General features: G+C 40.8%; 1 protein-coding gene across 1 annotated transcript; it reads left to right on the forward strand.

Moving 5' to 3' along the window:
• Positions 1-591: 591 nt before the first annotated feature.
• gprin3b (GPRIN family member 3b) lies at positions 592-6,432 on the forward strand. Its single transcript, XM_084368762.1, has 2 exons — positions 592-949; positions 3,524-6,432. The coding sequence occupies exon 2, from the start codon at positions 3,610-3,612 to the stop codon at positions 5,815-5,817; it is 2,208 nt and encodes a 735-aa protein (XP_084224888.1). The 5' UTR covers positions 592-949; positions 3,524-3,609; the 3' UTR covers positions 5,818-6,432.
• Positions 6,433-18,727: the final 12,295 nt, after the last annotated feature.

An 18,727-nucleotide genomic window follows, 5' to 3' on the forward strand; every position in this document is an offset into this window, starting at 1 on the left:
CCTGATTCCATTCAGATGGAGCATGTAATCTGCAAAGTAAAAAGTGCAATGCATATTGCCTGCAAAATATAGTGGAGTAGAAGCATGAAGCAGCAGAAAAAATACCTCAAGATTCTACTTAAGTACAGCAGTTGAGTAAATGTACTTAGTTACATTCCATCAATGCACACCTATTTTATAAATGGATTTTATCCAGCACACCTCCTAAATCCTCAGAGGAAAAATCTCTCATTTCCCGAATGCAGTTCAGAATGTGAAGGTGTCGGTAGATTCTCCTCAAAAACAACCTGATGTTCCTTCACGCATCACTTCACACAGGCACATCCTGTAAACAACACACACCTCTTCTCATGAATCCAACTCTAAATGATACAAAAAGGCACAGCTGAATAAACCACACATCCTCTTGGATACAGGCTGCCTGTAAGCAGACAAATGATCACGCTGCATGGATCTAAAAGTAATCAATTTGCAAGTGATGCTCCTGTGGATGCCTGCGGCTGATACAGCACTGCCTCCCTCCACCCTCACACCCCCCCATTCATCCATTCATCTGGTTTACTCTGCAGCACCACGGTGGACCAGCTCAGTCTGGGATAGCTGCACACACCATGAGAGGTCTATTTTGTGCAAAAAGCTGCACTTTTTCTTGGCATGAGGAAACGCTGGTGAAGACCTCAGAGGCAGCATCACCGTCCCCATCAGCATCCATCGGTCGGACGGCGGTGACTCATTGCGCACGGTCAGTCAGTCAGGCTGCTTGAATTTTTGCGCTTTGCTGTGGAGGATCGATACCTCTAAGACCCATATTGTGGTGGAAGGCGTGGCTTGGTGTCACCGACACAGGGTTTGCTTTTTTCCATATTCATTTCTAGGGTTTAGCCTCATCTCACTGACACCGACGCGCAAACGGCACCCTAACGACACGGGACATAAAGCGAGTCTGAAGGTAAGCCACCCTGCTCTCTTCATCACACTGTGCTTTCCTTTGTGTCAGATGTTCAATTTGTCCGCAAGGTCATATCAAATCAGTAAATATCGGTGGCCTCTGAGATGTTGGGGTGGGACAGGACCGCAGATGTAGGCTGGTACAGAACATGACATAGATCTTAATTGGCCCGAATAGGTCGTGTGCATCACTTTAATGTCTGCAATGTTTGCCGTTGTGCATGAATTCACATTCTGCATGCACTCTTTCTAAACTGCTGCAGGCAAAAAAAAAAAAAAAAAAAAAAAATCCCAGACACCAGGGCGTTTTAATTGTTGATGTCTAATTTACAGTCAGGCTACGCTTTCCATAAATATTTGCACTTTGACAACAGACACGCAGATGCTTAGTGGGAGAGCACACGCAAATGGGCTACACCTGTCCCTGACCCAAAACAAAAGCCTCCTATTCTGTTTTTTATTCAAGACACACGTCAAAAAATGATGCTTTCAGGTCGTCATGTGCATAAAAAGGTAGATGATTATTGTTAGAATAAGACTCACAGCACTCATTCTAGACATAAATATGATCTGATTGGTGTAAAATCTGTTTTTTGTTTGTTGTTGTGGGCACTTGTGATGATGCTTCTTGTTGTGAGAAGGGAGAAAAACTCAAAAGACAAAGCAGATGAGCTGCAGAATTATGCAGAATGGATTATCATCAGTAAATGGAAATGGACAACCTGCTCTCTTCTTGTAAGACTGATGCCTCTTCCTCCTCTCTGGATGTGGCTGCTCTGTATGACTGAAGTCTTGATCACAGCGCAATTCATTTGTCTGTCTCTGAAGGATCAGATATTTCAGACGTCTGCTGAGTGCTGGCACATTACTTGCAGAATTGGCCCAGATGCTTTGACACTTTTAGGAGACAGACTGAGATGGAGTCATTCATCAGGCCTGTGTGAGGAGATTTGTGAAACTGTAGGTCAATGACTAGGATTTATACAAGATTGATTACGGGACAAAAGAGCTGAAGACACACACACACACACACATACACACACATACACACACGCCTCTTTGGCTTTCAAACCTTTTCTGTTAATATGCTGTGACAGGAAAAGGTCTTAAACAGATGAGTAATTGTTTTCAGGCAACACTCTCGGCACGTTTGGCATTCTGCAGGGTTATTTTGTAGAAATGTTAGACAGTTTCAATGAATCATTGATTTGCACAGTAGTGTTGTCACTGGAATTTCTAACTGTGATTCAATATCTTGAAAAATATTGATACTCCACCATTTGGTGCAGAGATTTTTAAAAGATAAACATTTGGAGGCTGTACCAGGACAAGATACAACCTTTTTTCTTGGCTAATAGCAGAAAACAGCAGAAAGACTATCAAATATTAAATATCACACTTTTTTAAGAAACATTTTTTTTCTCGTTAGGTCAGGCCTTTAAAAATATTGTGTTTTTGTTGCTTTCAGAGAGACTAGAGAATGAGAGCGTGCAGCTGGTATTGGTGTATTGATACTCCAGAAAATGAGTGCTGAAGCCATTTCAAATATGTAGAATCGACGTGTATCGATACATCGACGTTGTTGCTCTTGCACGGTATATTAATGCCATAAAGTGTGCCAGTTGGATTGTTGTTATTGCACTGTATATTCAAATACAACACAACTTTGTTCTGCAGTAATCCATGTCATAGCAGTATCACATATAAAGATAATGTATATTATAAATAGTCCATATAAAAAAGTATGTAAATTGTCCCTAAAATTGATGACGTCCTTAAAACATTGATGGTTATTGCAAACTGGGGTCAGGTGGTTGTTTTGGTGGGGTGAGGGAGTGTCATGGGTTAAAAGTAATCATTTTAATAAAAAGTATGTTTTATCTGTTGGCTTTTTTCAGCCTGTCTATGTCAATGTTTTATTTCTGTACTTTGCTTACTTTCCTTCCAGGTTTATAAACTTTGCTTTTCTTTAGTCTGATAGCATTTTTCCATTCTCTTTAGGGATTTCCTCCCAGGTTATACTAGTTTGATATAGGCTTAACTTCTTTAATGACAGCTTAAACAACATATCAATGATACGTTCCTATGATTATTTGAATGTTGTGAGTGTAAGTTACTTTATTTCCAGAGCATTTTAACACAAGTCTCTGTAAGAGACAGGAAACACACACTAGATCTTACAGATCTACAATTAATCACAGTATAAAGAGAAGTAGACTAAAAGACATATAGTAAAGTCGTTAGCGTATGTATGTTATGATTAATTTGATCATTAGCCATGGAATCACATATATATTAATCTTAATTCAAAGCAGTAGTTCAATTAGGCAAATACAGGTTATTGATTGTTCTGGCGCTTTGCCTTTATTCTAACACTGATTATTTAAATGCATGTTAACGACTGCTCAAAGAAACTACCTGGAATGTCAGACTGCATTTACATAACGCTCACATAGGCCTGGACTGCTATGTGAGTCTGGTCTGATTCTTTTTGTCTAATTCAAGATTGAAGGTAATGAAAAGTTCAGCTCAATCGTTGAAAACAAACTGAGTCTGTTTTGTTCTCCTCCTTTAGGAAATCGCACGGCGTGACTGGCATTGTGCGTCTGTTTTCATCCTTGGATTACGGCAATATTTAAAGACTGAAACAGTGAATCCGGCATGGGAACTAACCCAAAAAGGACAGTGACAGTCCAGATGGTGCCTCAGCTGGCTGTGGTGGACACGCTGGGCAATAAGGAGCCGAATGCCAACTGGGCTAAAGAGCCCAACCTCAAACTCTCTCAGGTTTGTCCAAACCCCACCCTCGCATCTCCTGACCACAAACAGGATAACTCACCTCTGACTGCTTCTCCCACTAACACCATCCAGCATACCCAAAAAACAGCCTCCGCGGGAGGTGAACCAGTTAGCAGCGACGTGTCAGACAAACCAGTTCCGACTAATGGAAAGAAATCAGAGCATGTGACAGGCGGAGACAAACCGATGCCAGCCCTGCCCTTAACAGGCCAAGGTGTGGGTGAGGCAGGATGTGACCAGAGGGATTCTAACGCTAATGTGAAAATGTTAAGCCCGGCTGATGAAAAGGCAATCTGTAAGGCTGCTGTGTTGCCTGCTCTTTCAGCAACAAAGGTCGACGTGCAGACCAACGACTGCAGAATAAAAGGGCCAAGTGCTGCAGAGGAGGGGAGTGCACAGCTGACATCTTCATCCAAAGCCACAGCAGGAGAGGACAGTAATAAACACGTTTCTCCAAATAATAGAAATCTTAACAACGCCTGTGAATTGAGGCATACAGCATCAGAACCACAAAACGATAAAAAAGGGAGTGCTTCAGCTCCTAAAAACAAGGACACTGCTGAACCACAGAAAGCTCCAGAGCCTGATCATATACGTAGCTGCTCACAAAGCTCTGTCAGTCTGCAAGAGACGCCCGAACCTAAACAAAGTATGGAGGCTACGGCAGCTCCAGTTAGCTCCAATACACCTCCGTCTAACGGCAAAGATGCAGAGGCCGGGTTTACAAATAAGAATTCAAGTTCAACACATCCAGAGAAGGATTTGCCACCAGTAAAGAAACCACAAGTCTCCTCAGATAAACATCAGCCAGTGTCTTCACAGACAGACTCCTCCGCTCTGCCCCAGGCTTCACCAAACATGGCGGCACAAGGGCAGGTGGCTAAGAGAGTCAGCCAGACTGACACAGCTGCCTTTGAAGGGCAGCAGCTCTGCAAGCTCTACAGAGAGGCTGCGACGATGACCTTAACCCCGTCATGCACCCCGGTCAAGCAGCGTCAGGATATGGAGGTTCAGGCGGTGGCTAACACGTGCAGCAAGGCTGTGGCCACAAGTCCGAGCCTGCTGCCCTTCGCTATGACCCGCAGGCCCAGCGGTGGTGGTGCAGTCCCCAGAGAGGAGGTGCAGAGCCTGGCTGTAGTCTACCAGGTCGACAGGAGTGTTGGGCTACATCAGATGAACATAAGTACTCTGTCCGCCTCTTCTGATCCGAGGTCAGAGAGACTCACTGTTGAGGCGGAGATGTGCCCAAACCAGACTGCCGGTGTTGTTTTCCACTCTGATGCTTTGCCCCAGCAGCAAGATAAAGGGTTAGAAGCAAAGCCTAAAGACCCCAGCCTGTCTCTCTGCAACACCCAGCCAGTTTATCAAATCAACATCGAACACAGCAACCACAAGGAGAAAGCAGAGACAGGTAACTCCCAATCTAAAGCAGGAGTTCAGACATCTGCAGTGAAAACAGCCCCTGCTAAAGCTCCCTCTCTCAAATCAGGAACACCCTCAGAGACAGCCGTTGCTACCAAGCCAGGATCTGCTGACAGTAACAATGCAGCGCTGTCTCAGGCTGCTGTTACAACCAAACCCAGCCAGACCCTGCCAACAACAACAGCAACAAGCACTACATCAAAGTCAGGTCCAACTAAAAATAAAGCTGGGAGTCCTAAAGAGAAGGCTAAAGCTGGGGGTAAAACGAAGGAGACAAAGTCCGGCAAGCAGAAAATAGAGCCGGAGAGACAAAAGGAAGAGGATGACCAGTCAGGGAAGGAGAAAGGAAAGGGCGTCCATGATGTCGTCTGGGACGAACAAGGGATGACATGGGAGGTCTACGGCGCCTCCGTGGACCCAGAATCCCTCGGTTTTGCCATCCAGAGCCACTTGCAGTGCAAAATCAAGGAGCAAGAGCGGAAACTGATTGTCCGGACCTCAATCCGGAAGTCAGTCTCCGGCGTCGACTCGCCGCAACATGGCAGGAAGAACAAAAGGAGGCAGCAGAACATTTTCAGGTCAATGCTGCAAAATGTCAGACGGCCCAACTGCTGTGTGCGTCCCCCTCCCTCCTCCGTCCTCGAGTAGCACAGCACAGAGGTAGCCAATGTCGGACTCCTCCCTTTTCCTAGAGGTCAAACTGTCCTCCCCTCGTCATGATTGCAATGCCAAGTGAAACATTAATGGGGGCGACGATCCCTGTAAGTATACCAGAGTGTTGTAGCATAAAGAGTCAAACTATTTGTGATGTATGTGATCAAAGAAGGTAGGAAATAGAAATATAAAATGAACAACTCAAGACTTATTTTCTAGAAATAGCTATTACAAAAAAGAGAGAAAACCATTTTTGAATAACAAAGGCAATAATAGTGAAACGCATGTATATTAGTTACAAATGTAACGTATGACCTAAAATGAAGTCCGAACCTTCTCAGTAAAAGGCACTGATCATGAGGTCGACATGTTACTTACTGTCAGAATATTTGTGCAAATATATTAAACCAACATCTCATTGCATTTGGTGCATTTGTTATACGTTTCTGAGGTGTTTTGGGGCCCTATATTTATAAGACTGCTGTATTTTCTTTTCGTGCACATTTTTTTTAGTGAGTGATTACGTTGTGCAAAAAGGGACTGTATGCATACATGCGCTGTTTAATCTCTGTTCTTCTTTGGTTTTCTATTAAAACAACAAAAATCTAAGTTGAGCTTTACATATTCTTCATTTCTGACCCTTTGAGATGGACTTCAGCAACCTAGTCGCCAGAATAAATGTTGGCTAAGTGAATTTTTGCAAAACCACAGATAAGGTTGAATTTTCTATTGCTCTGGTCAGGTTTACTTACAAAAATTACAAGGTTAGGGTGATGAAAAAATCATGGTTTGGCTTAAAATACCTGTTTTGGTTGCCACGATCATGGATGGAGATGGTCTGACTTCCTCTATAAAAGAATAGCCTGTTTTGGTCGCCACATACAACTGGAAATGCCCACTGGTCTCCTTAAAAATCAACCAGTTTTATGGCCACATGGCTGGAATTGTCCTCAGGTGTCTCAATATGTGGTCGGCTGTTTGGCAGCCTTGTTGGCTTGTAATAACGTAACCACCACCCCCTCCTCCCCCTCATAAGAAAGGTGGCTAAAAGGCATATAATGTGAATGTGATATGCCACGTTCGATAATCATTTCAATCTTGGACGTATGGATTTGGAGAAAGTTACCTGCTAACATTATATCCTGGCGATTGGGCTGACTTCAGGCAGGTATAGCTGCCCTGTCCTGATGATGTTTAAGCTTCTTTTTTGAGGTTTGTTTACTTGACAAAATGATTGAAAGGTTGCTGTGTGTATGATATAGTGGCATCTAGTGATGACGTTGCAACCAATTGAATAACCCTCGCCTCACCTTCCTCTGCAGTGGCCACTAAAAAAATGCCAAAAGTGAATGAGTATTTGGTTTGTCCGTTTTGGGCTACAGTAAGGACATGGTGCAACATTACAGACCCCGTGCTCTGTAGATATAAAAGGTTCATCATATTTATATTATATAAATATTATATTACATTTCTGCAACCAGGATCATTAAAAGATCACGTGCATCAGTATCTCAAGAAGCAATGGTGTTTGTATGGCAGCCAAGTGCACATGTCAGGGGACGTGAGAGCAGCAGGCGACATCAGCACAGTCCACAGAAGATGTAAGGCCGTGACAGACTGCAGCAGAGAGTAAAGGTACAGTAGGCTGTCGGCTGCGCTTGCTAAATCAGTGTCAAACTTAACGAGACTGTTTCTGATCTCTAACGAGGGCATGAAGTTTGTTTGGAGACTAGTTAGCTTCCAACTATTTCTTTTGATTGACAGTGAGACTAAATGAACAAAGTTTGCATCTGGGCCTGGACAAGAAGATTTTATGATCAATGCAGGTTTTTGCATGAATGCACTAAATAGCACGGCTCAAACAGAGTACAGGATGGTTTTACTTTTATCTGTATGGACAGAGGAAATCTTCATGATAACCATCATTGATAAATGGTAAATTTATAGTTAACTAAACTTTAGTTAATAGTTGCTTCACTGTTAACCAACAATTACATTTATAAACCATTTATTAAGCACAGTTGCAACTGATGTTAATGGTCAATATACTGTGTAGTTCATCTGTAAGCATTTTGATGTCCGTTATACAGTTGCAACTGATGTTTATAAACCTTTACAATAATAATGGTTTAATAAATGGTTTATAAAGCATTTCATTGTTTTTGTTAACAGTGAAATAACTTAACTAATGTTTAATTAACAATCAATCAACACACATGTATAAGGCTTTGAAAAACGAATTATTTATACTCATGCATGACAACTTATAACAAGGCTTACAAAGTGTTATCAGTGGTGGAACTAATGTATTATAGGATCAGTTTTCATAATGCTTTATAACTACGTGCCAAAGTGACAAAGTGTTTAAAAGACGAATTGGTAACGCTTTCTAGTCAGCCCATGTCTATAATGCATTATAATGCAGGATACAGTACATTAACTATCATAACTTATGACCAGTAATAAAGACATGTACAGAATTGCTCTAACTTGTCGTAACAGATTATAAAGTCTACATTTTTGAAAGAACATATTGTGTTACAAACATCAATAATATGATGCATGACCCTTTTTTAACCTTGTTAAGTTGTCCTGCATGATTATAAGCATTCATTATGAATGTGCGTATAATAGCTTATAAACATGACCTTCATTAAAAGTGTTACCGAAATGGTCTATTTCCCATTGTTACTGTCAGGTACCAGAGTGAGATCTGAGTGCCTGGAGACACTAAAACAGACAGCAGCTAATTTTTAAAAAAAAGGTTTATATAAGTCAGGTTTTCAGGATGCCAAGAATGAATACATAAACTAAATCAAAGAGAAGATGCCAGTAGTCCTGATTTTCAAAAATGGCACCAGAAAGTAAGTGAGATGCCGGGCTCCAAACGCCCACACAGTGTTTTCTGGTTCATTTTTTGGCACTTTAAGTTTTCTCAATTACAAGTTTCCAACTTAGCGTTAACATCCAAGCTGACATCCAATTAAGACCAAGACACGTTTCCTAAAGCTCAGATACGTCTGACTTGGCGCCTAATGGTGCAGAAAAAAACAAACAAACATGGATGCCTCATGTCAGCCAAAGACGGTCATTTGAAATGATTAAAGTCACATTTGTTAGACAAGTGAAGATACCTGCAAGTGTACTGAAGGTATAGAAGGGTTTTTAGTTTTGAAGCAGGGTTTAAAAACCTCAAGAAAGCTCAGGATTAATTTCAAATCAACACAGAGACATTTAATAATGATTAGGCAACAGACAGGTGCTTAGAAAAATTATATATGTGGAAAAAGTGTATACAAAATAAAGACAGCAATCATATGAGGATTTATTTTTTATTGGTGATTTTGTCTTTTCATGCTTCTGATTGGATTCAGGCCTTGTGGGTCCTTTTATACTGATTGGCAGTTAGCAAATCATTAAAGATTAAAGATTTTGAGGCAAAGAAGCAATTAGAGCTGCAATGATTAGTTGCTTAATTATTAATCGACAGAAAATAAATCAGCAGCTATTTTGATAATGATTAATCATTGAAGTCATTATTCAAGCAAACATGTCGAATATTATGTAGTTCCAGCCTCTGAGGATCTGTCGTCTTTATTTGTCTTATATTATCATTAACTGAGTATTTTTGGTTTTTGGGACTGTTGTTCGGACAGAACAAGACATCTGATGACATAAACTTTGCTTTCTAAGACATTTTACTGTTGTCTGATGTTTTATAGACCAAATTATTAACCGATGATTAAAAATAAATCCAAAAATGAATCAGTAATGGAGGTGATTGTTGGGTGCAAGCCTAGACCCTATACTCATCTGCTCATCTGATTCAATTAAAGTTCCCAGGTTAATTGTGGAGCTCTTCTGAGTTTTGTCAGATAATGTTCCTACATTAACAAATTAATGTAATAATATTTTTTCAATCAGCTTTGCTTTGACTAAAATGCTTCATACACATAGGCATATTTCCGAAAAACCATTATTTGATGGCCAAAACGTCCTTTCAGTGCGCATTTACTCCCCTGACTGGGTTAACACTGATTTCAGGCGACTGCTTTTATTGTCTTAACAAGCATGCCACTTCCTGTTAGTATCAGGACGAGATAGCAGGGGAAAAGAGTCCTCTGTAGTCATAATCTCTGTGCTATGAAATGTCACAACCTGTAAGACTGCGCAGACTGAAGCGCCTAATCCTAATGCCTTTTCCTTGATCCACTGGGATCAGAGGACACAGTGTCTGAGTTGTTCTTATATCTGTCCCATCCTACCTGCTCAGATTTGTGTAAAAACAAGAGTCTGTGAGTGTTTCTGGAAGTAGCAGTGAATCCCCGTGACCTCATTACATAAATAGTGTCTTATTTAAAGGGACCATTCACCCATAAATCAAAAATACACATTTTTTCTCTTACCATGGTGTTATTAATCCATCTACATTGATTTGGTGTGAGCTGCTGAGTTTTGGAGATATCGTCCTTGGCTTGTGGTGCTCAAAGCACCAAAAAGTACATTTGAAAAACTTAACAGCAGTTTTTCTTTGACCCAGTTACTCAAGATAATCCGCAGACCTTGTTGTCAGCATTTCTTTAGGAACTAGTTTCTTTCTACTGTAAGCATGCTCATGGGCGAGAGGCTCGTGCTCGCAACAACCCGGCGTATAAACATTGGCATCCTTTTGGCGGCTGAGCTGTAACATTAGCTAGCTTAGTTAGCTGATGTAACCGGTGGTGTCTACCCTAAGTGTTGTGTTGCGATGAAGAAGCTCGGTCCAGGATATCTTTCATGGAGATCTCCATTTATTCTGATCAAAAATAACAAAATCAAGCAAACTTATAAATGTATTTTAACAGCAAGGCTAAAACATGGAAAGTCTGACAGCAATGTTGCTTACCTCTCCCATGGAGTACAATATCAAAAGGGGTGAGGTGAAGGTCCAAAAATGTTCCACATATTGACTCTGGATGCCTAACTTAAGGTTTCATGGCATAAGGTTATAAATATTATGAATCCAGATGATTATTCATTATATTTGATTACCTCTGTGACCTGTACTTCTACATATTTCTGTAATATTATGTGGCTGAGTATTATTTCTGGCCGACATGATTCAAATAACTTTTTAATAAAATAATAGTTTCACACATTCATATTAAGTTCTTCAACGTCACATCCGTATTGCAATGAATTGTGGGTAATAACGTCAGCGATGTCCAGTGAAGTGGACTGTCTTTATCTCTGCAGAACGTTAGCTTTAGGCCCCTTGAGGACCAAACGAATTGTGGGTTTGGACAGCCCTCGGCACATGCCGACTTCCTGCGAATGTGCCTGCAAAGTCTGCAAGTTTTCAAGAGAGGTGAAGTCAACATGTGGATATAGCCCTTGTTACAATTATCAAGCCTTTTGGTCCATGAGTAGATGGCACATTTCCTGTGGTAGCAGGAGAAGGACGTTAGTTCCTACATGAAACCGCTCAAAACAAGTTCTGTGGATTATCCTGAACAATGATTTCTGTTAAGAGACATTGCCGACATTTTTTTTAGCGAGTGCCTCTAGTTCCATGATAATTAAGAGAAAGCAGACATCTCGAAGGCCGCTATCTCCAAAACTCTGCAACTCTCGATGGATGCTTAGCGCTACCAGTGAGAGGGAAAAATATGTATTTTTAATTTTGGGGTGAACTGTCCCTTTAAGACATGTCTAACACGAAATTCTGATGGATGGGTGTCAAAACTGTCCTCACTAATCCGTAGACTCATATTAAATACCAAATTCAGCCTCAGGTAGATTAATGTGTCTCTCTCTTCCTCCTCTCCTTCCTATTCCAGTCTCGGTCAGTTTCTCCTTTGTGCACGGACTCCATGTCCATTGCTGTCTGCTCGGTCACCAGCCTTACTTCTGATTCTTTCACCCCGGCTTTAATTAGCTGTGTTTCAATTTTTAATAACCCCCTACCCACTGTGTCGTTATGCCTGGTTCCCATTTGGAAGTGCAGATTAGATTCGGCCACAGGCGGTGTGGTTAGCACAGGGGGAGATTTATTCCAGTGACAAGGAGCATGGAGAGGGATTTCAAAGGCACATGGACAAATACCACCCACTGCTGTAGTTACCAGAGGACAGCTTTCAATATTCACCTCACTGGCTGTGTGCTCCATGCCCTCCAAGGATATTTTAATTAACACATGCCTTACACTCTATATTCTTATACAGGAAAAGATATCAAGCAGTGGAGGATACTGTTGACTCAGTGGTCTATTGGTGTTAGTCTTGGAAATGTACTGAGTTGGAATCTGCTTGGACTTTTGTTGCATTTTATTTCCAACTTTCTCCTCATCTCTACCGTCAACTGTCAAAAAGAGAAGCTTTTTACAAATATTAGTCGTGCAAGAACATTTCCACATTTTTGGAAATAAACTTCTTCGCTTTCTGGTGATTAGATGAGAAGATGGGGCCTTTTCTCCTTGTTTACTGTCTTACTGCTAACCGGCGACTGGTTCCAGCTACATATTTGCAGACAACAGCAGTGTCAGGGATCCTCCACGCAACAGCGCCTCTTAACCAAAACCGACCACTCCAGCCACGGCCCCGGGACACGATGCCGCTGTTATCATTGCGGATCTTCAGCAATAGACGACAAGCAGATGTTTGGTGAGTAGGCCATTGCAGTCGCCACAAGTCAGGTTTTGACATTGCTGCAACAGTTGTGCTTTAAAGCAAGTATGGAAAGCAGAAATAATGTTGCAGCTCACCTTGATCTTCAAATAAGGAGGGAAAAACTGTCCAGGTTGATCTACATGTTACTTTTTGCTTTGGTTCACGCACACCTTATATCTCACAGGCCCACCTAAATGAATATTTCTGGCTACGCTGCAGGTCTGTGGCACTCAGTCTTAAGCACATTAGTTCCTGCTGAAGACATAAATTGTTCAAAAGTGGGTCACAAATATATAATTTATTATTTCCTACAACACCTGGGTGCTGCAATGTTCAAACAAACGTTACTCAACAGTGAATAAACAGCACATTTGTTAGGGACTATTTTCAGCTGTGGATTAATACACATTTAACGCACTTGCAGGATCATGCAGATTGAGGAACGAGATATGTCAGGCTTTGGTGTTTTCATGGGATTTGTTGACAAAACTCACAAAACAAACAATATTGTCCCTAAAAATAAAAAGCACAGTAATGCACATTTTGCTTTCCACACAAATTGACCGATTGCCAGTGTAGTAATTTTCAATTTTGTTTAAAGTCCTAAAAGAAGTGATCAGCAGTCCTTCTCTGCAGCTCAGTCTCATCGTTAATGCTCTTTGCTTGTTTATCTAACATGCAAATTAATAGTGATTCCATCATGATTAAATGCATAATGTATCTGTCAAAGCTTAAAAATAAAGTGTAGAGTCATGTTTCCATTTTGTAATTCTTCTTTCATGTCTTAAACATCATAATTTATAGCCTGTAACGATGTGCTGTTAATAGTTATGCTAGTGATTAAATCTTTGAAACATGACCGTGACGGTTCAGCACTAATACACAGCTTGAGAGCGAAATAATAATCTCTCAAGTGTTACCACTTAACAAGGAATCTCCCCGGCTGTGTCAGAAGCTAAAATTAAAGACTGAGTCCGAGAGAGGAAGCAGGAGTCCCCCGTTACAGCCCGAGGGCCTCCCCTGACTCACGCTGAGATGTTGAAACATAATGAAGCTGGTACTCTGGGCGAGCAAACAGGCTGCAGGGACACTGAAGAAGAAGATTTTAAAGGTTTTTTTTTTAGTGCTGTCTGAAATGTTTACTGGATTTTGCTACTTAGAAAAAGAGCAATCGTGCGTTCAAGCTCTTTTTCAAGGTCACTGTCAGACTGAATTGAATTGATAAGGTTAGGTATTTAACCTGCAGATCTTTATTGATTCCTAAATCAAATTTAAGAGAGGCCATGTTTACCTACAGTTGGATAATTGCCTAATCTAAAAATCTTAATGTTTGAGGATACTGCGGTGGGTATTCTTAAGCAGAAAGCATTAGACTCTCTCTTGCCATGACTTACTCCTGTTTGGATGTCACTGCCGACGTGTTCAAAGTGTAAACACTCGTCGTGTGTGGCTCAGTAATGGCATCCTCGGATTCTGGAGGGAATTCGGGGCAGCAGCAACATGTTTGAGCTATAATTGAAGTCCCACAGATAAGTTGCTGTCCTGGTATTGGGATTTGAGCTCTGCTTGCAGTGACCCAGTTCTAGCTTCACAAACACATCAGCTTTTTCAGCTCATATAGAAACCCTTATAGAAGGCCTGCAGATGCTACAGTCCTTGGACAGAAGCCATTACAATTATCCGGGATAAAAATCTATCCACTCGCAGATCATTTGTGGCCCGTTAGATACACTTTTATCATGGGGAATGAGTGTTAATTACTATTTACAGATCATATTTTGAGATTGTGGAGTGGGTAATTAGTGGAGGCTGGTGATCACATAACTCTTCATCACCCAGGCTTCAAAACTGCTCTGTCGGAGGCTTTGAATGAATTTCAACCATTTCTGTGCTCTTCTCTTTTCACAATCGTTTTTCATCTTCTGTGAGCCTCTTTCTCTGCCTTTAACTCCAGCTCCCCATTTCTCTCTGTCCCAGACGCCCTTTTCTTCTCTTTGAGGATGATATCATAATGAAGCATCCTAAGCCAGTGGAAGTGAGGTGATTAAAGCTTCTGCTGGCGTCCACTCTGCACAATATTTCCCATAAAACGGTCTGCTATACTGCTCCTCTCCCCTTATTCATCCTCCTATTGTATTAGCCAGATAGCTGGAAGTGAGGCTTGTCCTCCTGATGGCTGCTCGGTTCCCGGTGGAATATGTGGCCTACATTTGTTTGTGGTGCAATGAGAGTGTTCCTCTATCAAACAATTCCAGTTTTCTGCAGCTTGCCCCTCGTCTTTCCTCAAACATCCACCGTTTTGTTGCGTTCTCTCTCTGTTTGTCATGCATCCGGCATTTTTAGAGCTCATCATTGATTGCTCTCCATTCGGCTCGTAAGCACGCACCCTCGTAACCTTTGTCACAGAGCATACGTGTGCAAAGATGCACGTTTGAGACAAGCACACATACACACACATACATACTCACTGTGTACTATGTACTGTACACACAAAGGTCACCTTCCTGGGCTTCATTAGAGACTGCTTTATTGTGGCTGACAGATGTGCCCATAAATCATAGGTCCCCTGGTGGAGCGAGAAGATACAGAACAAACTGATAAAGGTGAAACACAGTGAGAAAGAGGTGGGGAGAGAGGGATAGAGAAAGAGAAAGAGAGACAGACAGGAGAATTCATACACATATCAATGTACTGCAGCTATTGACAGTGTCTTGAACAGTGGTTTTCAAACGCATCATACTGCCCAAAGAATGATTTTTTTTATGCCGTCTTCGGCGAGACAGCAGCTTTTGTTACATCGCTGTCTTTTGTCACAGAGACAAAATGGAAGAAACGTTCTCATCTGGAGAGGGAATGAAGTGTTGAAGAGGAGACTGACTGATTTCTGATTCAGATTCTGAAATATCCAAAGTGAATCCAGGAGATGATTCAGATAGCACCCACTCAAGCGTCTTTTTGCCTGAGACGAAGATCCTCCCTGTGAAACTCTGACCTCTGCTTTTGTTACAGAGCGGCCCGTGTCACTCTGCATTGTCTGCACTACAAAGGAAGTTAATCCTTCTGTTTCTTACCTGAACAGACACAGAAGTGACTCTTTCAGCCCTGTGAAAGAAAAGCTTTGAATAGACATTATGATTTACAATAATTCACAGTGCTGAAATATTCAAAGGGTGGGTCCGGATTGAGTAAGTCTTTTAAACAGGGTTATCTTATTTTAACCCTTGTTATCCTGTTTCACAATTTCAAAAGATTTTTATGTGGGGTTTTAGAAATAGAGGTCACAAGTCCGCTTCAAGCACCTTTCAACACTTGAAGAGAAATCAGAAATAATGTGTTTACCTTTACTATACTAGCAGTGTGTGGATCAGTCTGTTAGTCCGCCACTGAGATCCACACTGAAATATCTCCACAACTATCACATGTGCAATATGTAAGGATTTTAGTTTAAAACAATAAAAGGTTACAGAATGTGAAGAAATAACAGTTTTGTTATGTCGCAGACATTTATTCATTGTGTTTCAAACATATCTATTAAAGTTAGCATGCTAACCAGCTAGCCCCTAGACAATTTGTACCTCAAGAGGTGATAGTGTAAACAAGTCCAACACAGATCTCGAAGCTCCCAGTCCGGGCAAAGCCAGCTGATACGACTGCTAGCTGCATGGTTAACTGAGGATTGTAGCTAACGCCAGCTAGCAGTTAGCGGTTACTCGGGTTACATGCTGCCTCCTATTTGTTTGAGTATGAATTCGACAGGTGCCCAATTCTTACATATTGCACCTTTAAATGGGTGCTGTCAAATTGATGACACATAATCACATTTCCTGGAAGATGCGTATCATTGACTTCGGCAGTCTTTTGCCTTTTACTACTAGTAGGTTTGTCCATAACTGAATAAACACACTGTTCTCTGAGGAAAATAAGGTCCCCTGAACACTGTTTGAAGCTAGAAAGGTGGCGGGGTCCGCCAAATATAATATATATATTTCTTTTAATCAGCACTCCCATGGCATCGTTTTCGGATACACCTGGTAGCTGTTTGTAGTGGAAAAATCTGAAATAGATTGTACACCACTGTACCAACTCAGGATCAAACAGCAAACAGACATAATTAGCGCCTAGCTGGTGACTATAGAGGAGCACTGAGCAGCTAAAGACCCAAATATTTCCCTCAGGAGTTGGAGAATGATGTACAAATAAGAAACAGTTTGTTAACAAGTTCACCTTATCAACTTAAAAACTGATGTTATGTCAGTGCTGTGTTCACAACTTGTTCAGTTTCAGTATTTCTCCTGTGAGTTAGTCTTAAATTGTTTGACTGTGTGCATTTATTGTCTTATTATCAGCTTGTCTGTCATCTGTAAAACACTTTCAATATCACAAAGGTGTTACAAATGAAAGTTTTATTGATTGACAATCGGTGTTTTAAAGCCTTCTCTCCCTCTGCCCGACTGTCCAGGTATAATAATATAGTAATGTTTATTAATTTATCATTTTGTTGGCATGAAAGTAGTGAAATTGAATCATTTTGTCTAAAAATGCTGCAGTCAGCGTATAAGATATCCACCATCTATAAGTTTAAAGCTCAGGTTGCTTAAACGTATAAAAGTGAAAGTACTGAGGACTTGAACTCAGCGTCCTCAATGATAATGGCCCTCACAATCTCTTCTCAAGGCTCCTTGCTGATTTAAATCTGTTGACTATCAGTTTCAATTTCACGCTGAGTGTTGTAAATGAAAGCGCTATAAATACAACATTCAGTCATCAGTTTTTAAGGTAATGAATTTGCTGCTTGTAGCTGTTTTTATTATCTGTAGTGAACACAGTGAATAAAAGCACTTTATTTCCACACAAATGTGAGGGTGATTAACAAAAACACAAATTGAAAAAGCCTTAAAATACTGTATTGTTGCATAATTGTTCCATCTGAACCCATTGACTTATGTCTTTTCACCCTAGAAACACTGAAAGGTTAAGTCAGAGAAGTGGATGACTGAATTATAACGCCAGCTAGCAGTTAGCGGTTACTCGGGTTACATGCTGCCTCCTATTTGTTTGAGTATGAATTCGACAGGTGCCCAATTCTTACATATTGCACCTTTAAATGGATGCTGTCAAATTGATAACATATAATCACATTTCCTGGAGGATGTGTATCAATGACTTCGGCAGTCTTCTGGCTTTTCTTCTGGCGCCACTAGTATGTTTGTCCATAACTGAATAAACACACTGTTCTCTGAGGAAAATAAGGTCCCCTGAACACTGTTTGAAGCTAGAAAGGTGGCAGGGTCCGCCAAATATAATATATATATTTCTTTTAATCAGCACTCCCATGGCATCGTTTTCGGATACACCTGGTAGCTGTTTGTAGTGGAAAAATCTGAAATAAATTGTACACCACTGTACCAACTCAGGATCAAACAGCAAACAGACATAATTAGCGCCTAGCTGGTGACTATAAAGGAGCACTGAGCAGCTAAAGACCCAAATATTTCCCTCAGGAGTTGGAGAATGATGTACAAATAAGAAACAGTTTGCTAACAAGTTCACCTTATCAACTTAAAAACTGATGTTTTGTCACTGCTGCGTTCACAACTTGTTCAGTTTCAGTATTTCTCCTGTCAGTTAGTCTCAAATTGTTTGACTGTGTGCATTTATTGTCTTATTATCAGCTTGTCTGTCATCTGTAAAACACTTTCAATATCACAAAGGTGTTACAAATGAAAGTTTTATTGATTGACAATCGGTGTTTTAAAGCCTTCTCTCCCTCTGCCCGACTGTCCAGGTATAATAATATAGTAATGTTTATTAAATGTATCATTTTGTTGGCATGAAAGTAGTGAAATTGAATCATTTTGTCTAAAAATGCTGCAGTCAGCGTATAAGATACCCACCATCTATAAGTTTAAAGCTCAGGTTGCTTAAACGTATAAAAGTGAAAGTACTGAGGACTTGAACTCAGCGTCCTCAATGATAATGGCCCTCACAATCTCTTCTCAAGGCTCCTTGCTGATTTAAATCTGTTGACTATCAGTTTCAATTTCACGCTGAGTGTTGTAAATGAAAGCGCTATAAATACAACATTCAGTCATCAGTTTTTAAGATAATGAATTTGCTGCTTGTAGCTGTTTTTATTATCTGTAGTGAACACAGTGAATAAAAGCACTTTATTTCCACACAAATGTGAGGGTGATTAACAAAAACACAAATTGAAAAAGCCTTAAAATACTGTATTGTTGCATAATTGTTCCATCTGA

This window comes from Pagrus pagrus, assembly GCF_965226575.1.
Source record: "Pagrus pagrus genome assembly, chromosome: 2".
In the NCBI taxonomy this organism is placed as follows: Eukaryota; Metazoa; Chordata; class Actinopteri; order Spariformes; family Sparidae; genus Pagrus; species Pagrus pagrus.

Coding starts and splice junctions, on each gene's coding strand:
- gprin3b (XM_084368762.1), top strand. CDS start 3,610: ATGGGAACTAACCCAAAAAGGACAGTGACAGTCCAGATGGTGCCTCAG.